The sequence below is a fragment of the Nicotiana sylvestris genome, chromosome 2 (assembly GCF_000393655.2).
Source record: "Nicotiana sylvestris chromosome 2, ASM39365v2, whole genome shotgun sequence".
Lineage (NCBI taxonomy): Eukaryota > Viridiplantae > Streptophyta > Magnoliopsida > Solanales > Solanaceae > Nicotiana > Nicotiana sylvestris.
In genome coordinates this window covers 72967371-72989731 of record NC_091058.1, presented here as the reverse complement: position 1 = coordinate 72989731, position 22361 = coordinate 72967371, and the positions used below count along the sequence as shown (strand labels likewise).

The following is a 22361-nucleotide window of genomic DNA, read 5'->3' as shown; positions in this document are numbered from 1 at the left end:
GGCTTAACAAAGGTTCATTCATCCAGAAAAGTCGGTTGACATAGAGTAATGGGGTGGGCTCCCAAAAGTGTCTGGATTGGAGGAACTTTGGCGTTGGATATTACATCATATAGAAAGATTGAATTTAGAGACATAAAGAGTGAGATCTATAGAAAGATCAATAAGTACTGCATATGGTGGTTAGAAGGTATAGTTGGATATTGTGGTTAAGACAACTCACGAAGATACAAGGTTGTTGTGCACGAGTGGCATGTTCTTTCACTGTTCCCACGTCCACGTACCTGCCAAAATAATGCTGTAAGTTATACCAAGGAAATTGATGGACTATAAGTTTGTACTTTGTAATATGGTTCCTGAATCCTACTTTTTTGCACTGACCTTGGAGTTTGTATGACATTTTCGTGTATGTACATGTTTTCTTGATCCTCCAAAATGAAGCTTAGAACGATGCTCCCTCCGATTCACAATAAGTGATTTTTTATTTTTTTTTATGATCTAAAATATCTGATTTTTCCAAATTACAATAATGAATTAATTATTTTTTTTCCTACATTGCTATTGGAGTAAATAGTATTGGAGTATGTGTTAGGAGTATTTATGTGAAGAGATAATAAAGGTTAATATGATCAATTTTATTGCTAATTAATGTTAAAAGATGAATTTATTAATGTGTACGAAAACAACCAAAAAAATCATTTATTGTGTATCGGAGTTAGTAATAAACAAGGATTTCAAGAGTTGCAAATTTGCAAGAGATATAGTAGCAACTTGAGAAGTATCATATTTAATCACGGAAATAGTATATTTAAATGTACATGCATGTGGGGTGAAGAGGAGTTTGGAGGATCATAATTCATAGCATAATAGAGCATTTATGAAGATAAGCATAATGAAAGTTTAGGAGGTATGGCCACTCACTTAGCTAGCTAGTAGTTGGGTTTGGACACACTCATTGAATGTCAAATGAGAGGACACTTGTCACAAGCCATTAAATTTGTTTAGGTTGATAGTCTTTTTCTCGACTCTCCTCCATACCTTGCTGTTTTGGGCTATCCATCAATAATTTAGGAGAACATTAATGCACTTTTTACAAAGCAAGTTGAAATAGTTACTAATTTTGTTTCAGAGAGACGGGTCATGACAAGTCTGAGTTACTAATTTTGCTTCAGTTAGACGGCTCATGACAAGTCTAATTACATTCGGTCCATAATAAATCACTTTTTAGTTTTTGGCACATTCCTTAACAAAATACGAATTCCTAGAGAAAAAAAGATGTATTCGCTAAATTATCCTTAATTAATTGTTACCTTGACATATTGGAATATGTAAATAAGGACAACTTTTGCAAAAATAAAATTAATTCCTTCTTGATTATGTAAAAAAATACTTATTTTGGACCAAAATAAAAAGACCAAAGATCACTTATTATGGACCGCGGAAGTAATATATGGCAAACATCAAATAAATAATAACTTGGTAAAAATTATAAGTAAGATATTAAAAAGTTAAATCTCGTTGATAATATAAAGATATGTTACCACTATCATATACTATAACTTAAATCTTTCAATTATATTATTATATAACTAAAGCGAGTTCCCACTTACATGGAAATCCCAAATCTACGGAGAAAAACTAGAGATGTTTGCTTTGAAGGGAAGAAAAGTTTTGAATAGGGGCAGATAGTATAAACATTTGGTGCAAGGTTCAAGTGATCTGACAAGTGATGTCGGTAAATTTTTTGGCTGCATTCCCAGGGGGATGGTGAAGCAGTATAATTCTTGAGACCCATATCTAGTCTAGGAAATAGGGGATGAACATACTTTTTAATAATTATTACTACTTTTTAGTTTTCTATGGTAGGAGTATATCTCACTTAATTTATTTATTCTATCCGGAGATCCTCACAAAGTCCCACTTAGATTTTCCTTCAACTTTTTATCCAAGAGCTTTGGACAGATGTACTTATTAGCAATCAACAAGTGTCAAGAAAACTTTGCTTCTTTAGCTCAAAAGGTCGCAATGTTCAGTACTCATCACGGAATGACACGTTATATTACTTGTTGCATCTGAATATGTTATTATCTAACTTTTCTTTGTTTAATAAAATATATATTATATTATGGCATGCAAATATAGCAAGGATATGCTCCTATCTAGAATCATGACCAGACACTAGGATTATTTCTTTTAATTTGATGTATCCAAGTGTTAGAGATCTTGCAAATGACTAGTGAGTCATCGGGAAAAATTGTTATTGGTTTCCTGCTTTTAAGATTCCTACTTGGATGAGCTAAAATGTTTTTTTTCATCTTCAGAAATATTCTTGGATTAGACGTATTAGATAACAAAAGAAACCTGTATACATTTGCTTTTTGTTGTATGAGTCTGATTAATTAAAAGCAGGCCAAATATATCGGCAGCCCTTCAACTTAGCACGACTTTTTATTTAGATACGTCGACTTTGGATCATATTTATGGAACATCTCACATTTTCATAAATGTATCTATTGAATGTATACATTTCCAATCGAAAGGTTGTGAGTTCGAGTCTCCCAAGAGCAAGGTGGGAAGTTTTTGGAGGGAAGGATGCCGGAGGTCTATTTGGAAACAGTCTCTGTACCCTAGGATAGAGGTAAGCCCTCCCAAGTGGGATTATACTGGGTTGTTGTATCTATTGAATGTATAACTGGCCTGTTTGAACTTTGAATGCATAGCTGACCTGGTCGAGCGAGATGACATGGCAACAAGAACGAATAGGAAAAAGACAAATGGGCTATTGCAATTTTACTATTGTTTCCCCCCTTTTGCGTTCATTCATCATATGTACGTACATGGCTCGTCTTTGAGAGAAGAATCTATCACCTAATTGACTCAGGGCTACCTTCGAACCTTAAATTCATGTATTACTTGACTATTTTTGGTACTTACAACTTTACATATGTTTTTCTTCTTTTAATTTCTTTGTTTGGTTGAATTGTTTGTGGTACGTAATGTACTTTTGGGCTGTGCTTCGTATTGCTTTGAGTAAGTTGATAAAAAGACCCTTTTTTGGGTTGGAGCATAGGGTAGAAATTCTGCGTATATTTGGGCGATGTTAACAATTTCTTTTAAAGATCACTGCCTTTTGAGTTTTCTCTTTTTCCGGCAAACTAATTGATCGAACGAGGTGGTTGAGTTTCTGACTTCAAAGAATTTGTCAGTGCTCTTGTGAAAGTTTCATGGGTGAGTGTCTTTGATGTTTTATTGAACATATAGGGTTCTATTGTAGCTGGAAGCTTACCCCTCTTCTATATACTGTAATGTACACAAACAGAAGGATATGAAAGAAGACAAACATTGGTTCTTCCTAATAGGTTAGTTGGACTTTTTCTTCCTTTGTTGTATTATTTTGTAAAACATGTTGTCACGATAATTTCTGTCTTACTTCTATTCATTTGATTTTGTTTGCCTTAAATAAAAAAAATTAATTTGATTTTGTTTGCTGTTCGGATATAACTTCTTGTTGATTTACCTTCTTTGTTTCAGTTGCTTGTAAATTATAGTGACAACATGTTACCAGATTTCAGTTTGATGGTTTCTTTTATAAAAATGTTCTTTTCTTTCACTGGGATGGATTTTATCATCAAGGTGTAGGTTCATGAAATCTTATTTCAGTAAATCGGAGAAGTTGACTAGCGCCTTTCTCAAGCAGAATCAATGGTACAAAATGCTTACTCATCATCAGAACTAAGAGACACTTAAGAAGATATGAGAATTATATATTTCGCCCTCATGTTTGTATGTGAAAGCTATTTTTGTACCCCCCTTATTTAGATGCACACTACCTTAGTTGGATTTAAATGAAAGACCTGTAAGACGGCGCCTACCCTTCCTTTCTGTTCATGAAGCCCTCATATATGATATATCTAGTATCATAGGTAGAGTGATATCTCCAGTTTGCCCATCCTCTGGCATTGTGTTTGTAATGGGACTTGAGCTTATCTGTGCACCACAACTGCGACCCTTGTCTTCATGCAATCAGGCTATTCTTTGCTACTAAAGTGGCACCTTGTCTCTTGGTCTATCTTGTCGTCCCTCTCCTAACCTGTCCTTAGTTGCATATTTGGACGCTTACTGGCATATCAACCCGATACCTGTTGCTCTACTATGGTTATGCTGTTTTTTTTGGTTCTGACATTGTCGCCTTGAGTGCAAGAAACAACCTACTGGTACTAAACCCAGTGTATATTGACAACTCCAATCCATCAATTACATTGACAAAGCATATTCAGATAAGAGATATAGATTAGTATTAAGGCATACCTATGAAATGGATTTAATAGATCAAATGTAATTTCAAAGTAGATACATATATGAGTAAAATTTTCTTTGTGCAACGTATAGCCTGATCGTTCTGTTTCTTTTCTACTTATTCTTTTTCTTTTATGATTGTAGCTGCAGCATTGTTCATGTATCATGTATTCTGGTAGGGCTAATTGTACTTCCCACATTTTAGCTTTGTCAAGTTTTGCATTAGCTCTATTTTGGAAGCATGTCACGGTATTGCTTTTCAGACCAGCTAGTAAATCTATTGGGAGCAAAGCAATTAAACTTGCTGAATAATGCCACCAAACTCTTAGGTCATTCATATCAAACTGATGTTGTGTTGAGTAAAGTGGCATTACTGCCTATAGTGCTGATATGTTCGAGAGAGCACTCTGTCACTTTGGTTGCCTATCTGATGCAAAATCCTTGTGATAGTGCTCCAACAACCTGCATTTCAATCCCCATTTTTTTTGTTGAATTCCCTTGGGGAGGCAGGAAGAAGATAAAGGATATATGAAACCTTCTTGACTAGGATTTAGGTCTAATGCTTCCACTAATCTTAAGAACAAATTCAGGGAGATTAGGAATCAATTTGGTCAAATCTGTGGTGGTCTCCATAGCTAGATGACTATGAACCAAATAGAAACAGAGATCATTCACAATATTATATATCCCTAGTAAATTATCGTTGTTTTAGAATGGTGTATAAGAAGAATAAGGAAGCAATACTTTTTTCCAAATGTAGACAAGTGGCTTCTTACCCTTTAATATTGATTTAGGAGTCATAGAATTTTCTCATTCACTCATTGGTTTGATCATTTCACTAATCATGCAATGGAAGTATGTAAATTATCTGCTATTAGTTATATCTGCTTCTCCTCTAGTTTAAGGAGAATCATTTCAATGAAATTTTGAGCTATTTTCTGGATAAAACTTAACCTGACATCAGATTTAGACAATGCTGCAGGATTCTTTCTAGATGCTGAAAGTCATAAGCATAACCTGTTAAATTTGGACTCCATTCAGGTATTTGAATTACAGTCCTACTGCACAGTTTATGGCAATATTCATGTATAATATAATATATAGATATATATAGAGAGAAAGAGACATGACATTGATGTATAACCAATCGCTGGAAGATTGTATATTTCTCACATAACTACAAAACTGTGTATATACAATTTACAGCATATGGAATACCAACTGCCAGATTAGCAGGAGAAAACATTGAGTAGCGAGCTTCTAGATCTATAAAGGCATCTAAATGTTGCTTCCAATCCATCTTCGAAGCTGACAAGATACGTCTCAAAGCTTTCGAGCCTGGTTTCTAAGCTCATCTTTTCTTCTAAGACTAGTGATGCTATTCTTTCTTTGTTTACCAATCTTGAAAGCTGTGGCCATTTAGATTCCTTAGGCTTCAAAAGTGGTACACACAAGAAGGACAAGAGCATTTGGAAAGTTGAAATGCATTCTGCATTAGCTTCTTTTAGTGCTAATCACAGCTATTGTATCTTGATCTGCATCTAGCAAAACAGATACTGTAGTGTCTTGATCCATTTTTTTCAAGGTAAATACTAATCTTTTGGCATCCCTCTTGATCTTCTTGCTGAAAGAGGTAAATCTGGTAACGTTGTCATCTGTGGTTGAATCTCCTTTTCTCCTCCTGAGGGAGGATTGGAGATCTCTTACATTTTCTTTGCATTGTGATACAAGTTCCCTTGCAGTGCCACACAGATCAAGAAGCCTCATTGATTTATCCAATAGATCTTCAACCCATTTTGCATGTAGACTTTGGGAGAGGGCATGAAGGGTTTGAGGCAAGTTGAGAAGATCATCTATGCACTTGTACAATTTCTCCAAACCTTTTAGACCATTGCTCACTGTTGTTGGTGCAACAGATACTTCTAATGATTTGAGCTTCTTTAGCTCCTCTTCAACTCTCTGGATGGTAGGGTGTGATCTCCCAGGCAAACTAGGCAAACTGATTGATCGAACGTGATTTGATTTTGAAGAAAGTGAAGCCATTTCTTATGGTTTTCTTTCAGATTAGGGGATTTCACAAAGTTTTGATGGAATTTAATTTTGAGACTTGGTATTTAGGAAAACAACCATGGGAGGAGACAAGATGAGCAATGGCCTAATTAAATCAGCATGTGATGCGCAGCTGGATCTTTTTGGAACTTGTAAACCTGCTGCACATTTGGCCAACAAAAGGTTGTACTGATTACTTTCATTAATCCTCGTAGTTATAAGGTGAACATGAGGCATATAATTATCATGTAAGTGTTTGCATGATTTGCCTCTTTCTGTTTCCAGAAATGGTGCCAATACTATGAAAAAAAACTTTTCTATTGATATTATTTGATTGAAGATGCATCAACTTCAAGAAGCCTACTTTATTTGTTCAGTTGTTTAGTTAGTCTCTGTCATGTAATAGGTGGCTAGGTAAGGCTGTCTCCTCCATAAAGGCTTAAATCCATCAACTACCAGAATACATAATATTTAGATAATTGAAATGTAAATAATGACAGAATAATGGGAATATTTTAAGGTGTCAAGATCTCAGAGGGGCTAGTAGATCAACTATAAAATTCAAAATGCACGACTGAAGTTTATCTTATGGAGTTGTACACGTATGGGATTTTTTCTTTTGGATTTGGTTGGCAAGGGGTTGGAAGCATATCTGTATAAGCTCCTGGACTAGATGTAATGCTTCCAATAAATTGTGGACAGAACTAATTAATATATGTCGGTACATTCATATCCTGCTATTTTCCTTGGCTCCATCTGGAAGTTACAGCTAAGAACTCCTCCTTCTTGACTTGATTAAAGATGCCCAAGATATGGCTATGATGTTCATCCTTTTAATTAGTCCAGCGGTAGGTAGCTTCTTCAGGATGCTTCACTGAAAGAGCAATTTTTAATTAAATCAATAATTGATACACGAGTGTATTGGAAATAAAAATATTGAATTTTGTGCATCCATGTATGGCTGGTTATGCTGTGCTTGTTTAATGTTTACTAAATTATTGACTGCATAGTTGTTTTCCTACACAACTCACCCTCCAGGGCAAAGAGAACGAAGTTTTACATTTTTTACTAGCAAACTTTTAAAAGGTACAATCCATGAGTTTCACATTCTTTCCGATATATCTTATTTTTAAGTACGCAGGGGAAGGAACACATGAGAATGCATATTGAGCCACAAGGAGAGAATATATTCAGGAGAGAGCTCCTCAATCCAATCAGGCACCTAAATGCTCCTTCTAATCCATCATTAAAACTCTCAAGGCGACCATCGAAGGATTCCAGCCTAGTTTCAAAGTTAATGTTATCTGCTCGACTTTCACATGCTATTCTTCCCTTATGCACCAATCTCAAAACCAGTGCCATTTAGACGAGTTTGACTTTAAAACTTGGACAGATAAGAAGTAGCAAGAGCATTTGCAAAATTGAAATGCATGCTACGTGGCTTCCCTTAGTACTGTAATCATATATCTGAATCTTGGAATTCTGATTCCTCAATATATTCATCTATTTTTAAGAGTTAAGACCAGGAAGACTTTTGGCTCCTCAATCTTCTTGCCGAAGGAGGTGATCTGGTAAAGCTGGCTTCTGTACTTAAGTGATACCCTTTTCTCCTTCTGATAGAGGATTGAAGATCTCTGACATAGGCAGGGGCACACTTAGTTGGCTAAGGAAGTCTAGTGGGCCTGTCCATGGCACTACACATTTAGAAGCTACCAGGGGCGCCGTGCCCATGACATTATATATGTGAAAAATGTCTAGCCAACTTCAGATCAGTGCAATAGAAGTTTCCCGATTAGCATGAGAAGAGAACTCTGCAATGTAATCAGGCACCTATGTTCCTTGGGACTATATTCGAAGTTGTCAGCTGAGCCTCAAAAGAGTTCTATCCACACTTCAAATCTATTTCTGGGGAGCGTACATATTGTTGTTTTCAGGGACTGCTAGAGGATCTTTTGGGAGAAATGCAATTAAGCTTGCTGAGCAATGCCACTTTATACTAAATTGATATTGAGTCGAGCAAAGTGGCATTGTTAATTGCTCCATTTATATGTTCGAAAGAATGGTAGGTTGGCTGCTTTGCCCGCTGATCTGGTGCCAGATCCTTGTGCTAGATCTTCATTTTGTTTTCTTTGTTGAATTTGGCTAAGGATCTAGAAGAAAAAGGACATAGGATAAGCATTCTGATTAGATCTACTGCTTCCAATTATCTCAGAAGGAAGACAGATGATATCAAGATTGTCATAGTTACAGTGGTCTCCGTATCTAGATGGACTATGAAGTAAGATAAGCAAATCATAAGCTATATTCCTAATTTATCGGTGATGCCTAAAGTATGGTGGATAAGGAGCATAAGGAAGAAACATTTCATCCAGATTATGGCCCTTCATTAGTTTGATCTTTGAAGCCAATTATGCAGAGAAAGTATGTAATGAATATGCTATGCGTTTTATCTGTTTCCCCATCTAGTCTAAAGAGGACCATTTCAATGGATATCGAGATATTTGAGACACAAACTTAACCTGATATCAGGTATGGAGAAATACTGCTAAGTGCTTTCTTTGCGCTGAAACTCACAGGCATAACCTTTTAAATTTTGATCAGAGAGAGAGAGATAGAGGCAATAAATGGTGTATAATCTTTCACTTGAAATTTATATATTTCTAACTACAAAACTGTTTATATACAATTTACAGAGTATGGAACAACAACTGCCAGATTAACAAGAAAGAACATTGAGGAGCGAGCTTCTAGATCTGATCAAGCACCTAAATGTGGCTTCCAGCGTATTTTCAAAGCTGTCAAGGTACGGCCCGAAGGTTTCCAGCCTGGTTTCTAAGCTCGCGTTTTCTTCTTGAACTTCAGGTGCTATTCTGTCTTTGTGTACCAATCTTGAAAGCAATGACCATTTTGATTGCTTTGGCTTCAAAAGTGGCACACACAGGAAGGACAAGAGCATTTGGAAAGTTGAAATGCATACTGCATTAGCTTCTCTTAGTGCTCTAATCGCATCTATTGTATCTTCATCTGCATCTGGCAAGACTGATACTGCAGTCTCTTGATCCATTTGTTTCAAAGTCAAGACTAATATTTTGGCATCCCTCTTGATCTTCTTGCTGAAAGAGGTAAATCTGGCAACACTGTCATCTGTAGTTGAATCTCCTTTTCTCCTTCTGAGAGATGATTGAAGATCTCTTACATTTTCTTTATATTGCGAGACAAGTTCCCTTATAGTGCAACAAACATCAAGAAGCCTCACGGATTTGTCCAATAAATCTTCAATCCATTTAGCATCTAGACTTTGGTAAAGGGTGTAAGCACGTGATTTTTGCCCTATAAGAGAATTACTCCCAAAAAATTCAAAAATAAAATGATTTTTCTTTGGTGTGCAATTTTGTGATATTTTGTGATATTTTGAAGAATTATTTGTATTTGTCTGTGCGTGTTTATTCGCTAAATTAATAAAAAATACAAAAATATGTCGCATTTTGCATGTAGGATTTAATTCTACAATTGATAGTAATTAAAATTGTTTTACAAAAATTAAAAATTACAAAAATAGGCATCGTTTGCATTTTTAGCATTTAATGTCCAAATATACAATTTTATGCTTAATTAATACTTAATTGTGCGTTAATTGTTATTGGGAGTTAATTTGCGCCTTTATAACTTAATTTAGTTCTTAATAATAGTTTAAGTATTTTTATAATTTAGTTTTAGAAAAATAAAAGAAGAAAAGAGAGCGAAAATATAAAGAAAGTCGGAATTGGGCCTCTTCTTCAATTTCAAGCTATAGGCCCAAAAAATGGCCCAATCTTCCCTACGACCAAGTCCATTTCGAATTGGGTCGACCCAGTCCATAACCCAAAAGACCCAAACCCCTTTGTCTTACATTTTACAACACAAAACAAAAGAAACAAGAAGAAAAAAACCCTAAAAAGACTAAGAAGTCATCCGTCCCCCTCCTATCTTCTTCTTCTTCCTCAAGTTTCTCCAAGGTCATCCATGGCTTCCCCTCAAAGCTCAACCATGGCTGCCCAACGTCACACTCACACACGCACAATCCCTCGTCGGACCACCCAAATCGACCCCTGTCCGCCATTAAAACCAAACGACCACCTTCAAACTTCGACATCCATGGTTGTCCCCCCCCCCCCCCTTGTTTCTTCGTCGTCTTCTTCACCACGTCCAGTCATGGACGACTTCAAACAGCCCCAAGCAGCCATGAACGAGCAGCCATGACGAGCAGCAATGACTCCCAGCAGCTACACCATCTTCGTCGCGTCCAAACAACCATCGTCGCAGCTGTTTCTGCGTCATCCATGTCGCTGCTGCTGCGTCCTTTTCTCTTCGCCATTGCTGCTGTTTTTGTCCTCCATTGCTGCTGTTTTTTGTCCTCCATTGTTGCTGCTTTTTGTCCTCCATTGTTGCTGCGTTTCCACTGCTCCATCGACGACGAACAGCTCGTCGACCTTCACCAAACATGCTTGCCGCTGCTGCTGTTTTTTGCCTTCATCTTCTCTTCGTCTTCGTCGTCATTTGTTCGAGCTTTGGTCGAGGCTCGGACAGATTTGTTTACAATCAAAGTTCTTCGTTGATTCATCTTCGGTTAGTTGTTTTTGAGTTTTATTTTGTCCATATTTCGTTTTTATATTTCTCGAAGTTAAAATCGTTAAAGAATTCAATTCTTGTTTTGTTCGTTGTTCATCGTTGAAATCATTTTTCTAGTTTGTTCATGTTCATGTGCTTTGTTAAATTAATTTTCAGATTTCAAAATAGAAGTTTAATTAGTTGTTTTCATATTCATTTCATGTTTGTATTATTGTTTAAGTGAATATTTGTTAGTTTGATGTTTGTTAGATTCAAATTGAAATTTAATTAACTATTTCTTCAATTTGTTTCATGTGTTTATGTATTGTTGGAAATTGTTAATATTGTTAAGTTCAAGCTTAAGTTCATAATTGTTTATTCGTCAATCTTGTTATTTGTCTAAAAAGAATTTAGTTGTGTTAAAGGAAATATATTGATTTAATCGTTTAATCCGTCATGTTTGTTGTGTTAAAATAGATTCATTCATGTTCATACTTTGTTTGGATGATCTTGAATCCGAATTTTGTATAGTTTGATTTCTTGTTTACCATTTGTGATTATTTCTTGAATTTGTCTCATAAAGTTTAATATAGGAATTGTTGTTGTAATGTTGTTAGAGTAGTTGATTTTAAGTTCAATATTATTGAATTTAGAAATCAAAATATACTTGTTTGTTGTTGTTGTTGAATCCGAAAATAGGATTGTTTGTTGCTAAAATATTGTTCAATCAAATTTTAGTTGTTCTTTGTTGTTCAATTTGTGTTCATGTGATTTGTTGTTGAAATGTTGTTGAAATCATGTTCATGTGCTTTGTTGTTGAAATGTTGTTAAAATCGTGTTCATGTGATATTGTTGTTATGATGTTCATCCGTGTTCATATTGTTGTTTGAACATTGTTAGAAATTGATCATATTGTCTATATTTTGGTTAAGTTTGATTAATTGATGTGTTATAGCTGATGGGTAGTTTGGTAAATTTGTAGTACGTTCAGGGGTAGTTTGGTAATTTTAGTAAGGTCGGAGGGGGTAGTTTAGGAATTGTACTTTTTGAAATTGTTTATTTGAAGCATGAGGGACAAAATGAAATGGGGTGGGTTGTGATATAGTTGTTTAATATAAAGGGGGGACAAGATTTAATTTAAAGGGGAATCTTGCATTATTTTAAATGAAGCATGGGGGACAAAATGAAATGGGGTGGTGTGATATGTTTATTTAATATAATGGGGATGAGTGGGAAGATAATGAGTTTGGTATAAAAAAATGGGTTGATTTTAATTGATTAAAAGATTTATGGGATGAGTTATAAGAAGTCTTGAAATCAGAATAAAAAGGAGACAAGAAAAAATACACAGACAGATACGAAAAAAAAAACGGGAGAGAAAAACAAATCTGAAAATAAAAGAGAGAAAAGGGCTGAACATTTGAGAGATAGAAAATTCCGAAAATTATTGAAGCTTTCAAATAAAAAAAAAACTAAAAAAAATATTCTGTTTTCTTTTGTTGTTTGAAATCAGAATTGATTGTTGTTTCATAAAAGCTGAAGCTTTTGTTTTTTTTTGGATTACTACTCTACCGGTTTGTTACTGGGTTGTTACTGTTGCTGGGCTATTGTTGCTGTGTTGTACTGATTTTATTGCTGCTGCTGATTCTCATCTTCATTTTCTTTTGCTTCCAATATCAGGTACACAACTGACACGCTGGTTATTGTAATCCGAAATATGAAGCATGAATACGAAAAATGAAGAGTTGAAATTCTGAATTATATTTAATTATATTCTGAATTTTATTTGTATGTATAAATTATGTAGTTTGCAAAAAATCAGAATCATGTAGATATTTAATACATATAGTGGAACATTCGACGATAGCTTAACAAATGAACTATCTACATCTATTGCCTAAAAATAAATAAATGGTGTAGTAATTCCGTTGAATAAAAAATCAAACGAATAGGCCATCTAGTAGGAAGTTGGTAGAAATTTATTTAGTTAAATAATATTGGTTAATTTCAGCATATAAATGGTCTAGGATTAAAATTAGAATTGCTATGTTTTTTTTTAATTTGACAAACTGAGAACATGCCTAGTATAATGTAACTAGGTAATAACATGTAAATAAATTAAGATATTTCTCCTTTATTTTGTAGAGACAAATTTCAATAAAAAATGTAGGCATTTTAGGACTGTCCTTTTAAAAATAAAATGAGATGAGCCTCGCCCAATAAAATGCACTAATTGCGGGGCCCTCAATAAATATTTAATTGAGTATTTAGAATTCGGGATGGACTGTTTAGTGAATTCCACAGTCTTACCCATAAATAATAATACGCTAATCGCTTTAGGCACGATTTAATAATAATACATTCTTAAACATGGGTGCGCATTTATGCGACCCAAATCCAAATCCTAAAACATTGAATAAAAATACGTTCCGGATCGCGGGTGCATTTTATGTGACGCAATCCAAAGACATGTTTTTAAACGATGTTCACATTCTTGTAAAAATAATAATAACAATTATGAAAGCAGTAAAAAGATAAAATTTGCACATAAGTTCATATTTGTATAAAATCAGATAATCAAGCCGAATATAATAGTTGAGCAACCGTGCTAGAACCACGGAACTCGGGAATGCCTAACACCTTCTCCCGGGTTAATAGAATTCCTTATCCGGATTTCTGGTTCGCAGACTGTAATACAGAGTCATTCTTTTCCTCGATTCGGGATTAAATTGGTGACTTGGGACACCCTAAATCTCCCAAGTGGAGACTCTGAAATAAATAAATCCCGTTTCGATTGTCCTTTAATTGGAAAAACTCCTTGTACCCTCGCGGGGGCGGAAAAAGGAGGTGTGACAGCTCTGGCGACTCCGCTGGGGATGATTACCCAGAACCACTGGTTCAGGGTTAGAAATTCGAGCTCATATAAATTGTTATATTTTGTTTTATCTGATTTTTACATGTTTGAGTCTAATGTGCTAAATGTTGCTTTTACCGCTTTGATATTACGTGAACTATGTATAAACTGTGCCGAAACCCATCTCCTCTCTGAGTCTTCTAAATCATGAAGAAGGGTGTACTTCGTATGACTTCTTTTCTATATAGTGTCAAATCCCAATTTAGAACGAGGTTCGGACAAGTTGCTAAGCCGGTGAAGCTTCTGTATTCCCGGTACGCTACCCCCTCGGCTCGAGCTGTCCGCTCGGGTAAGCCAGGTCTAGAACAAACACCCAGGTTCTGAACCTAGTATAACAAAGCCACATGCCAGATCCCTAGTAGGAACGTTTGTTTGCATCACGTGCATCTGACTTTGGAGGCTCAACACAGGGGTTGGGTCTGTCTAGGACAGGTGCACCAAAAATGAAAATGACCATCCTGATGCATCTTACTTGTTACTACTTGCGCATTAATTTAATTCGGACTTGTGTGTTGACTGACTTGTGAATATCAGGAATAATATTTTGAAATTGAAAAAAAAGAAATAGCGGTTAGGGAATTGATTGTTTATTTTTGAAAAGAAAACAAATGCCCAAATACTGTCAAAACTCTGCCGAAATTTTGAGAAAAAAAAATAAAATAAAAAAATGTCTTATTAGTTTGTTTTATTAAAGCTAAGAAAAAAAAAGTCGTTGTTGTGTTTTATTTTTCAAAAATAAAAATAGAAAAAATATATAGTTTGTCTTGCCATGAAAATGAAAATGAAAAAGAGTCTTATTTTTAAAATGATTTTTTTTATTATTTATTTGCTTATGAAAATGCAAAAAATAAAAAATAAAAAAAAAGTCTTTCATTATTTGTCGCAAATATATATATATATATATATATATATATATATATATATAAATCCGAAAAGTTTTTTTTATTTCCAAAAAATATATATATCTTTATTTGTTGCAAAGAGTATTTGTCTTGCCAAGAAAATTCAAAGTAAAATTCCAAAAAAAAGATAAAATAATATAAATATCTTTATTTTCCATTGTTGATAAAACAAAAATAATAAAAATGTTTTCTTTTTTTTTAAAAAAAAAAAAATCCGAAAATATTTTGATACTTCTTTCAAAATTGAAAAGAAAATTCAAAATTCAAAATTCAAAAAATATTTTTTAGAAGCATTTCTTTTATCAAAAGTAAAATTCCAAAAATATTTTTTTTTCTTTAGAATAGAAAAAAACAAACAAATGGAAATTAAAAAAAAAAAAAAGACTTCCTTTTACTTTCGAAATTCTCTAAGTTTAAATCAAAAGAAAAGGAATTTTTACAAGTCTTTCTTTCAAAAAGGAATCAATCAAAAAAAAATATATATACTTCCTTTCTTCTTTTGAAGCAGTTCTTTCACAGTTCCAATTAAAAAAAAATATTAGTTCATTTACTTATTCGCGAGGCTCGAACTACGCGGGTTTGATTCTCACAGGATGTGAGATACGTAGGCAACCCTCATCGGGTCCAACCTCACCTTTTGCTAAAATAGACAAAAATCAAAAAATTTAATCTTGTCATGAATAAGTCGGGTGGTGTCCAACCTCCCCTTTTGCTAAAATAGCAAAAAAAAAAAAAAAAATGTCAAAATTTTAATTTTGTCATAGAGAAGTCGGATGACGCTGTTTTATGAAGGCATAGCTGAATGTTCCCGAAAGGGACACCGGGAGGCTGACTTTGCATAAACAGCCACCTTCGGGTCATTTTTAAGATTTTGTCCAGTTGACCCACACAGCCTTAAAAATCTTCGTCCCCGAGGCGTTGAAAGGCCGTGTTTGCAATATTGACTTTTCTAATTCGAAAAATGATAAAAAGAGTCATAAATAAGTCGGGTGATGCTGTTTTGTCAAAAATAGCCGAATGTTCCCGAGAGGGACGCCGGAAGGCTGACTTTGCATAAACAGCCACCTTTTTGGGTCATGTTTAGGATTTTGGTCTAGTTGACCCACACAGCCCTATAAATCTTCGTCCCCGAGGCGCTGAAGGGCCGTGTTTGCAACATCAGGTTTTTAGTATAATTTGAAAAGAAAAAAAAGTCAGTGGTCAGGTGAATACCGTTTGGATTTTTTAGTCAAAATAAGCCGAGCCAACTTCGGCCGCGTCTTGAACCGTTCTTGCCGAAATAACCTTAGAGTATCTGTCAGTTGTCGAAAGGTTATTTTCGTAAAAGAATGGACAAGTGTGTAAAGTGTCATAAAATAATCCTCCCCGGCCTCAAATTCATGTGAAATTTGGAAGGGGCCACATTTGCAAAAATAACCGTTTGGTTGCATTTGTCAAACGGGGAAAGAAATTGGCCATTTGTAAATCTTTTAATTAGAATATGTGGGTTGTTTGATTTTCCAGCTTGTAGGTCATCTTCAAACCTTTGAAACTCAGTTTGTTTTAACATGAAAATTGAAAAAAAAAATGTTTAGCATTGTTTATCTTTTATTGGGTCCGAACTACGCTCGGTCTGATTCATGCGGGGTCATGATACGTAGGCAATCTCCATAAGATTCGACCACCACCAAAATAAAAAAAATATAATAATAAATAAATAAAAGAGAATGTGGAAGATTTTCAGGGGGCACAATTATCTAACTGCTTAGGTACATTGTATCTCTGATACATGATTGTCTGTCCAATGCCCTAACACTAATGTGATGACTTCCCTTTGATGTGTCCATGTATAGAAAGTGGTTGGTTGTGGTAACTCCTCCCTGCAAAGCAAAATCAAAGGACAATGGCTCAGAACCGCAGAACCGAGTGGATCGGTACTGATGACCGACAACAATTGGTCGAACAGAACAACGGGTTGGTAGAAGAAGTGAAAATGCTGAGACAGCATGTGGCAGACATGTATCAGGCATGGATAACGGGAAAAGCACCACCCCCTCCACTGCCAAGCCTCTTGAACTCGGTCATTTCCCAAGCACCCAACACCATAACGGAAGATCCTCCATACTCTCCATCCCAACCCATTTATGGCAGCTTTCCCAGCTATCCGAGTAGCTCCATCACTCTTCAATGCTTCTCCGCTCCCCAACACCACTTCTTTCCCCGTGACCTCAAAAGCCATACCTCACTTTCCCAGGTACCCGACTCCACGAAATGCTTACCCACCCATACAAGCCTACCAAAAGCCATCTGGATCAGGTTTCCGGCCCTGTCAACATGCAAGAATGAAGAGGTTGCTGAAACGAGGAAAGGCTCTCACCCCTATCGGGGTATCTTATGCCAGTCTGTTTGAAAGGCTAAGGCATGCTGGCTCGATTGAGCCACTCCCCGCATGTACTCCAAATCCACTTGCAAGGAGCTTTGATCCGGCAGCGCGATGCGCCTACCACTCCAATGTCATAGGGCACAACATTGAGAGCTGTCATAGTTGGAGAAGGGAAGTAGAGAAAATGATCCAAGAAGGGCGGGTTGTGATTAGTAACAGTGACATGGTGCACTCGAGCCCCCTCGCGAACTTGCCGACGGATGTTGATGATATTGAAGCTGGTAATGGTCTTGGCAGTATCGATGCAAAGCTCAGTGGCTAAGATGCCAGTCTTGATAAAGTGGAAGGACGCTCTATTCCTTGGTTAACAAGAAAGAAGCTTGTGGTGGCTTATTTTGTTGACATTTATGTTGTTCGGATTATTAGGGTTATAAGTCGGATATTGTCTTGTCCAGTTTGTTTTAGGATTTTGTTCTGGACTGTTTTGTTTGTTTTGTTATTTAAACCATTTCACCGGTAATCTAATACAAAATCCGGTCTTTCTTTATTTCCAGTCATCTCTTTGTTTAGTCCTTTTATCATTTTTGTTCAGTGCCGATTCTAGTGACATGACATGCGCACACAGTTTGGGCCTAACTTTAAAAGTAAATCGTAAAACCCTGGAAAGGCGATCAGACCATTTAAAGGAAATAAGAACGGTTTGGGATTATTTGAAGCGCGAGTCATGTGGAACTGGGGCAAGTTAAACACAAAGAAAACCGTTAAAATCAAGATTTGCCAAATTGGCGTGAGGGTCATTCATGATAATGAGAGTGTCGCCCAACGATGTTTTAGAAATAACAAAAGGAAAAGCAAATGTTTAACATAATTGTCAAGCCCAGCACCGTCGGAATAGACTACAAATCTATTGTTTGTTGTGTTGTTTGCATTTGACATGTTTTGAAGACTGGAATGACGAAGGCATTTTGTTCTGCTACCTAAACACTTTATCCTTCGTTACTCCTTTTTAGCCTTACTTATTTTTCTTTCATACCCCTCGTTCGGAATCAGTAAAAACGACTAGAAAACGCGAGCATGGCATGAAAACATGAAAAAAAAAAGAGAAAAAAAAGAAGAAAAGAAAACAACAAAAAAAAAGGAAAAGAAAAGAAAAGAAAATGATAACAAAAAAAAAGTCGGAATGAAAAGAGGAATTGGGAACTACGTTTGACCTGATTCCTCAAAGAGGATACGTAGGCGCTTCACAGCTCGGTCATAGGGTGCATAGTGTGCATAATGTGCATGGTATGCATGGTGTAATAAATAATAATAAAAAATTTAATAAATAATCCCCAAGCAAGAAACTGGGGCAAGGGTTGCGCTTGTGGTAAGCAAAATTGGTTCCGAATGTTGTAATTTTAAACCTCCAATTTATTTTGTTTTGAGCCTTTAATACCCTTTCTTTCTAAGCCTATCCAAAAAACCCACATTACGGTCCAAAGAAAGACCTTCTGATCAGTCTGCAAAAGATGCCAAGTCAGACAAATGAGAGTCTTACCGGCGAACATAACACTCTTTTCCACAACAGAAAGGACTCTAATCTCCAGCAGAGAGAGTCATACCGGCAACACTCCAAATCCCCAGCGGGAAAGTGATACAAATGAGAGAGTCTTATCGGTGAAAATCTTCACGGACACCATAAGGCGATGAAAGCTGAGAGAAAAACCAAAATGAGAGAGGCTTGATAGTGAAAACCCTTCGGGCACTACAAGTCGAATAAGATTAGGAATCAGATGGAGAATTGCCAATTGAAGGTCTTGAAAGACGATTGACGGCAGAGGATAGGCCACATGTGCATGTCATGACCATTAGAGTCGTTGTTTTCGTTTGATAGGTTTTTATTTATAGTTTCTTTTGTAAAAGAGTCATCGTTTCCTTTGTCTTTTATTTTGTTTCTTTTATCTTTCTCCTTTCATAGAAAAACTCCCCAATAGAGTCTGTCTGGTCATAACAAGTGTGAATTGACTTCAAAATATGTCATCAGCTTCCCAATTATACAAAATGAGATCTGACTAGTGCATCCAAATGGTATAGTCACCGAGGAACAAATGCGAGGCCAGTGTCAAGAAAATATCCCCAGCAAAAGGGAATTGACAAAAGGATTGACGAGTGTCAAAAGGGATATCCTTGCCAAAACCAAAGTTATAAACCTCAAGGCCAAAACCCGTGGGCAAATCAAGGAGAGCAATGAGCATGATTTGGGAAATTCATACTAGGACTAAAAGGTCGGGGAAATGCCAGCTTCCGAGCTATGTCACAAAAGAAGACGGATATCCCCAGCAGGAAGGGATTATCCCCAGCACATAATATCATCCCCAACAAGCTGTGGAACGCAGAGCAAGGAAGGAGAAAGGGAAAAGCCATCCCAGTAGGGGTATCACAACCAACCACCATGTTTTAAACTAACAAATTTTGTTTGATTTGAAACAGGTAAAGGAAATGGCATTGATGCCAGAAATGCATGCCGCAAGGGATATTATCAAACTGGGGCAGAAAATTTTCCTTCCGCTTAGAAAATTTTCTGGAAGTCAGGTACCCATGCGGGGAAGAATAAAGATAACACCAGTCTCAAGGGAAGTGGTCTTAGAACCAGTGTTGCCCCCAACATAATAAGTTTCTATGGAGGAAGTTGTTCCCCAGCAAAGGGATGAAACTTGAGCTCAGTGAAGCACTAGTTCTGAAAGAATCAGAATCCCCCAACGGTGTTATCCTCGACAGTGTTATCCCCAGCTGATAACATTTTACCCCCCAACAGGTAAGTAAATAATTCCCCAACAGTGTTATCCCCAGCAAGTATTCGAGGTAAGACATTTTCAAGTCTTAAGGGTATTTTGGGTTCATCCGCCCTCGAATAGGATATTTTGGGTTCATCCGCCCTCGAATAGGATATTTTGGGTTCATCCGCCCTCGAATAGGATATTTTGGGTTCATCCGCCCTCGAATAGGATATTGTGGGTTCATCCGCCCTCGAATAGGATATTTTGGGTTCATCCGCCCTCGAATAGGATATTTTGGGTTCATCCGCCCTCGAATAGGATATTTTGGGTTCATCCGCCCTCGAATAGGATTTTATTTTCAAAGTTGTTGTTGAAGCCAGGCGCCCACCTGAATAACGAGAGGAATACTTTTCTTGTCTGTCCATTGCATATTTTAGGCGCCCACCTGTATAACAAGGGAATACATTCCACGCCTTTGCCAATAGGAGACGCACTTCCTAAGTCTAGTTCCGCCAATAGGAGACGCACTTCCTAAGTTAGTTTCACCCATAGGAGACGCATTTCCTCCTAAGTTTAGTTTTACCCATAGGAGACGCATTTCCTCCTAAGTTTAGTTTACCCATAGGAGACGCATTTCCTCCTAAGTTTAGTTTACCCATAGGAGACGCATTTCCTCCTAAATTTACTTTTACCCACAGGAGACGCATTTCCTCCTAAGTTTAGTTTTACCCACAGGAGACGCATTTCCTCCTAAGTTTAGTTTTACCCATAGGAGACGCATTTCCTCCTAAGTTTAGTTTACCCATAGGAGACGCATTTCCTCCTAAGTTTAGTTTACCCATAGGAGACGTATTTCCTCCTAAATTTACTTTTACCCATAGGAGACGCATTTCCTCCTAAGTTTAGTTTACCCATAGGAGACGCATTTCCTCCTAAGTTAGCATTGAAGTTGGGAGCCCGCCCATATAACAGAGGCATACATTTCTGTCCTTTTACTTTCTGTTCTAGGTCGCCCACCAGTAAAATGCGGGAATACTTTCTGTTCTAGGTCGCCCACCAGTAAAATGCGGGAATACTTTATGTTCTAGGTCGCCCACCAGTAAAATGCGGGAATACTTTCTGTTCTAGGTCGCCCACCAGTAAAATGCGGGAATACATTTCAGTTCTAGGTCGCCCACCAGTAAAATGCGGGAATACTTTCTGTTCTAGGTCGCCCACCAGTAAAATGCGGGAATACATTTCAGTTCTAGGTCGCCCACCAGTAAAATGCGGGAATACTTTCTGTTCTAGGTCGCCCACCAGTAAAATGCGGGAATACATTTCAGTTCTAGGTCGCCCACCAGTAGAATGCGGGAATACTTTTAAGTTCTAGGTCGCCCACCAGTATAATGCGGGAATACATTTCAGTTCTAGGTCGCCCACCAGTAAAATGCGGGAATACATTTCAGTTCTAGGTCGCCCACCAGTAAAATGCGGGAATACATTTCAGTTCTAGGTCGCCCACCAGTAAAATGCGGGAATACTTTCTGTTCTAGGTCGCCCACCAGTAAAATGCGGGAATACATTTCAGTTCTAGGTCGCCCACCAGTAGAATGCGGGAATACTTTTAAGTTCTAGGTCGCCCACCAGTATAATGCGGGAATACATTTCAGTTCTAGGTCGCCCACCAGTAAAATGCGGGAATACATTTATGTTCTAGGTCGCCCACCAGTAAAATGCGGGAATACATTTCAGTTCTAGGTCGCCCACCAGTAAAATGCGGGAATACATTTCAGTTCTAGGTCGCCCACCAGTAGAATGCGGGAATACATTTCAGTTCTAGGTCGCCCACCAGTAAAATGCGGGAATACATTTCAGTTCTAGGTCGCCCACCAGTAGAATGCGGGAATACATTTCAGTTCTAGGTCGCCCACCAGTAAAATGCGGGAATACTTTATGTTCTAGGTCGCCCACCAGTAAAATGCGGGAATACTTTTTGTTCTAGGTCGCCCACCAGTAAAATGCGGGAATACATTTCAGTTCTAGGTCGCCCACCAGTAAAATGTGGGAATACATTTCAGTTCTAGGTCGCCCACCAATAAAATGCGGGAATACACTCATGTTCTAGGTCGCCCACCAGTAAAATGCGGGAATACTTTCAGCTCTAGGTCTCCCACCAGTATAATGCGGGCATACATTTCATAATTTTGCATTGAAGCAACTTTTTAGTCTTGTATTACAGATTTTGGAATCAGAAACCTCACCAGAAGGCGGAAGGTTACAACAGGAATCCCCAGCAGTAAACAATAAAATCCCCAGCACCGGGAAGCGGAAGGTTGCAACAAGAGGTCCCAGCATAAACTCAAGTCCATGTGTCAAAAGGAAGAAAAGCATCGGAAGAAAAGCACCGGAGGAAACACAAGCCGACAAAAAAGCAAGGCAACAAGAACAAATTTTAGTCTAGCCTAACTTCTTGTTTTCTTTTAAGCACGGTGTAACAAGGAGATCGGTAAGCAGTG

General features: G+C 37.0%; 1 protein-coding gene across 25 annotated transcripts; it reads left to right on the top strand.

The window, feature by feature from the left end:
* Window positions 1–2431: 2431 nt before the first annotated feature.
* LOC104227042 (uncharacterized) lies at window positions 2432–12720 on the top strand. 25 transcript variants are annotated; one of them, XM_070167987.1, is made up of 6 exons: window positions 2434–3225; window positions 3317–3356; window positions 5276–5334; window positions 6036–6128; window positions 6412–6525; window positions 7484–7855. In XM_070167987.1, the coding sequence occupies exons 2-5, from the start codon at window positions 3323–3325 to the stop codon at window positions 6454–6456; spliced, it is 231 nt and encodes a 76-aa protein (XP_070024088.1). In that variant the 5' UTR covers window positions 2434–3225; window positions 3317–3322; the 3' UTR covers window positions 6457–6525; window positions 7484–7855. The 25 variants fall into 25 exon arrangements, 5 of the variants coding, with proteins under 5 accessions (XP_070024086.1, XP_070024088.1, XP_070024087.1 ...); XM_070167986.1 differs by having other exon boundaries at window positions 5264–5334; XM_070167984.1 differs by having other exon boundaries at window positions 5258–5334.
* Window positions 12721–22361: the final 9641 nt, after the last annotated feature.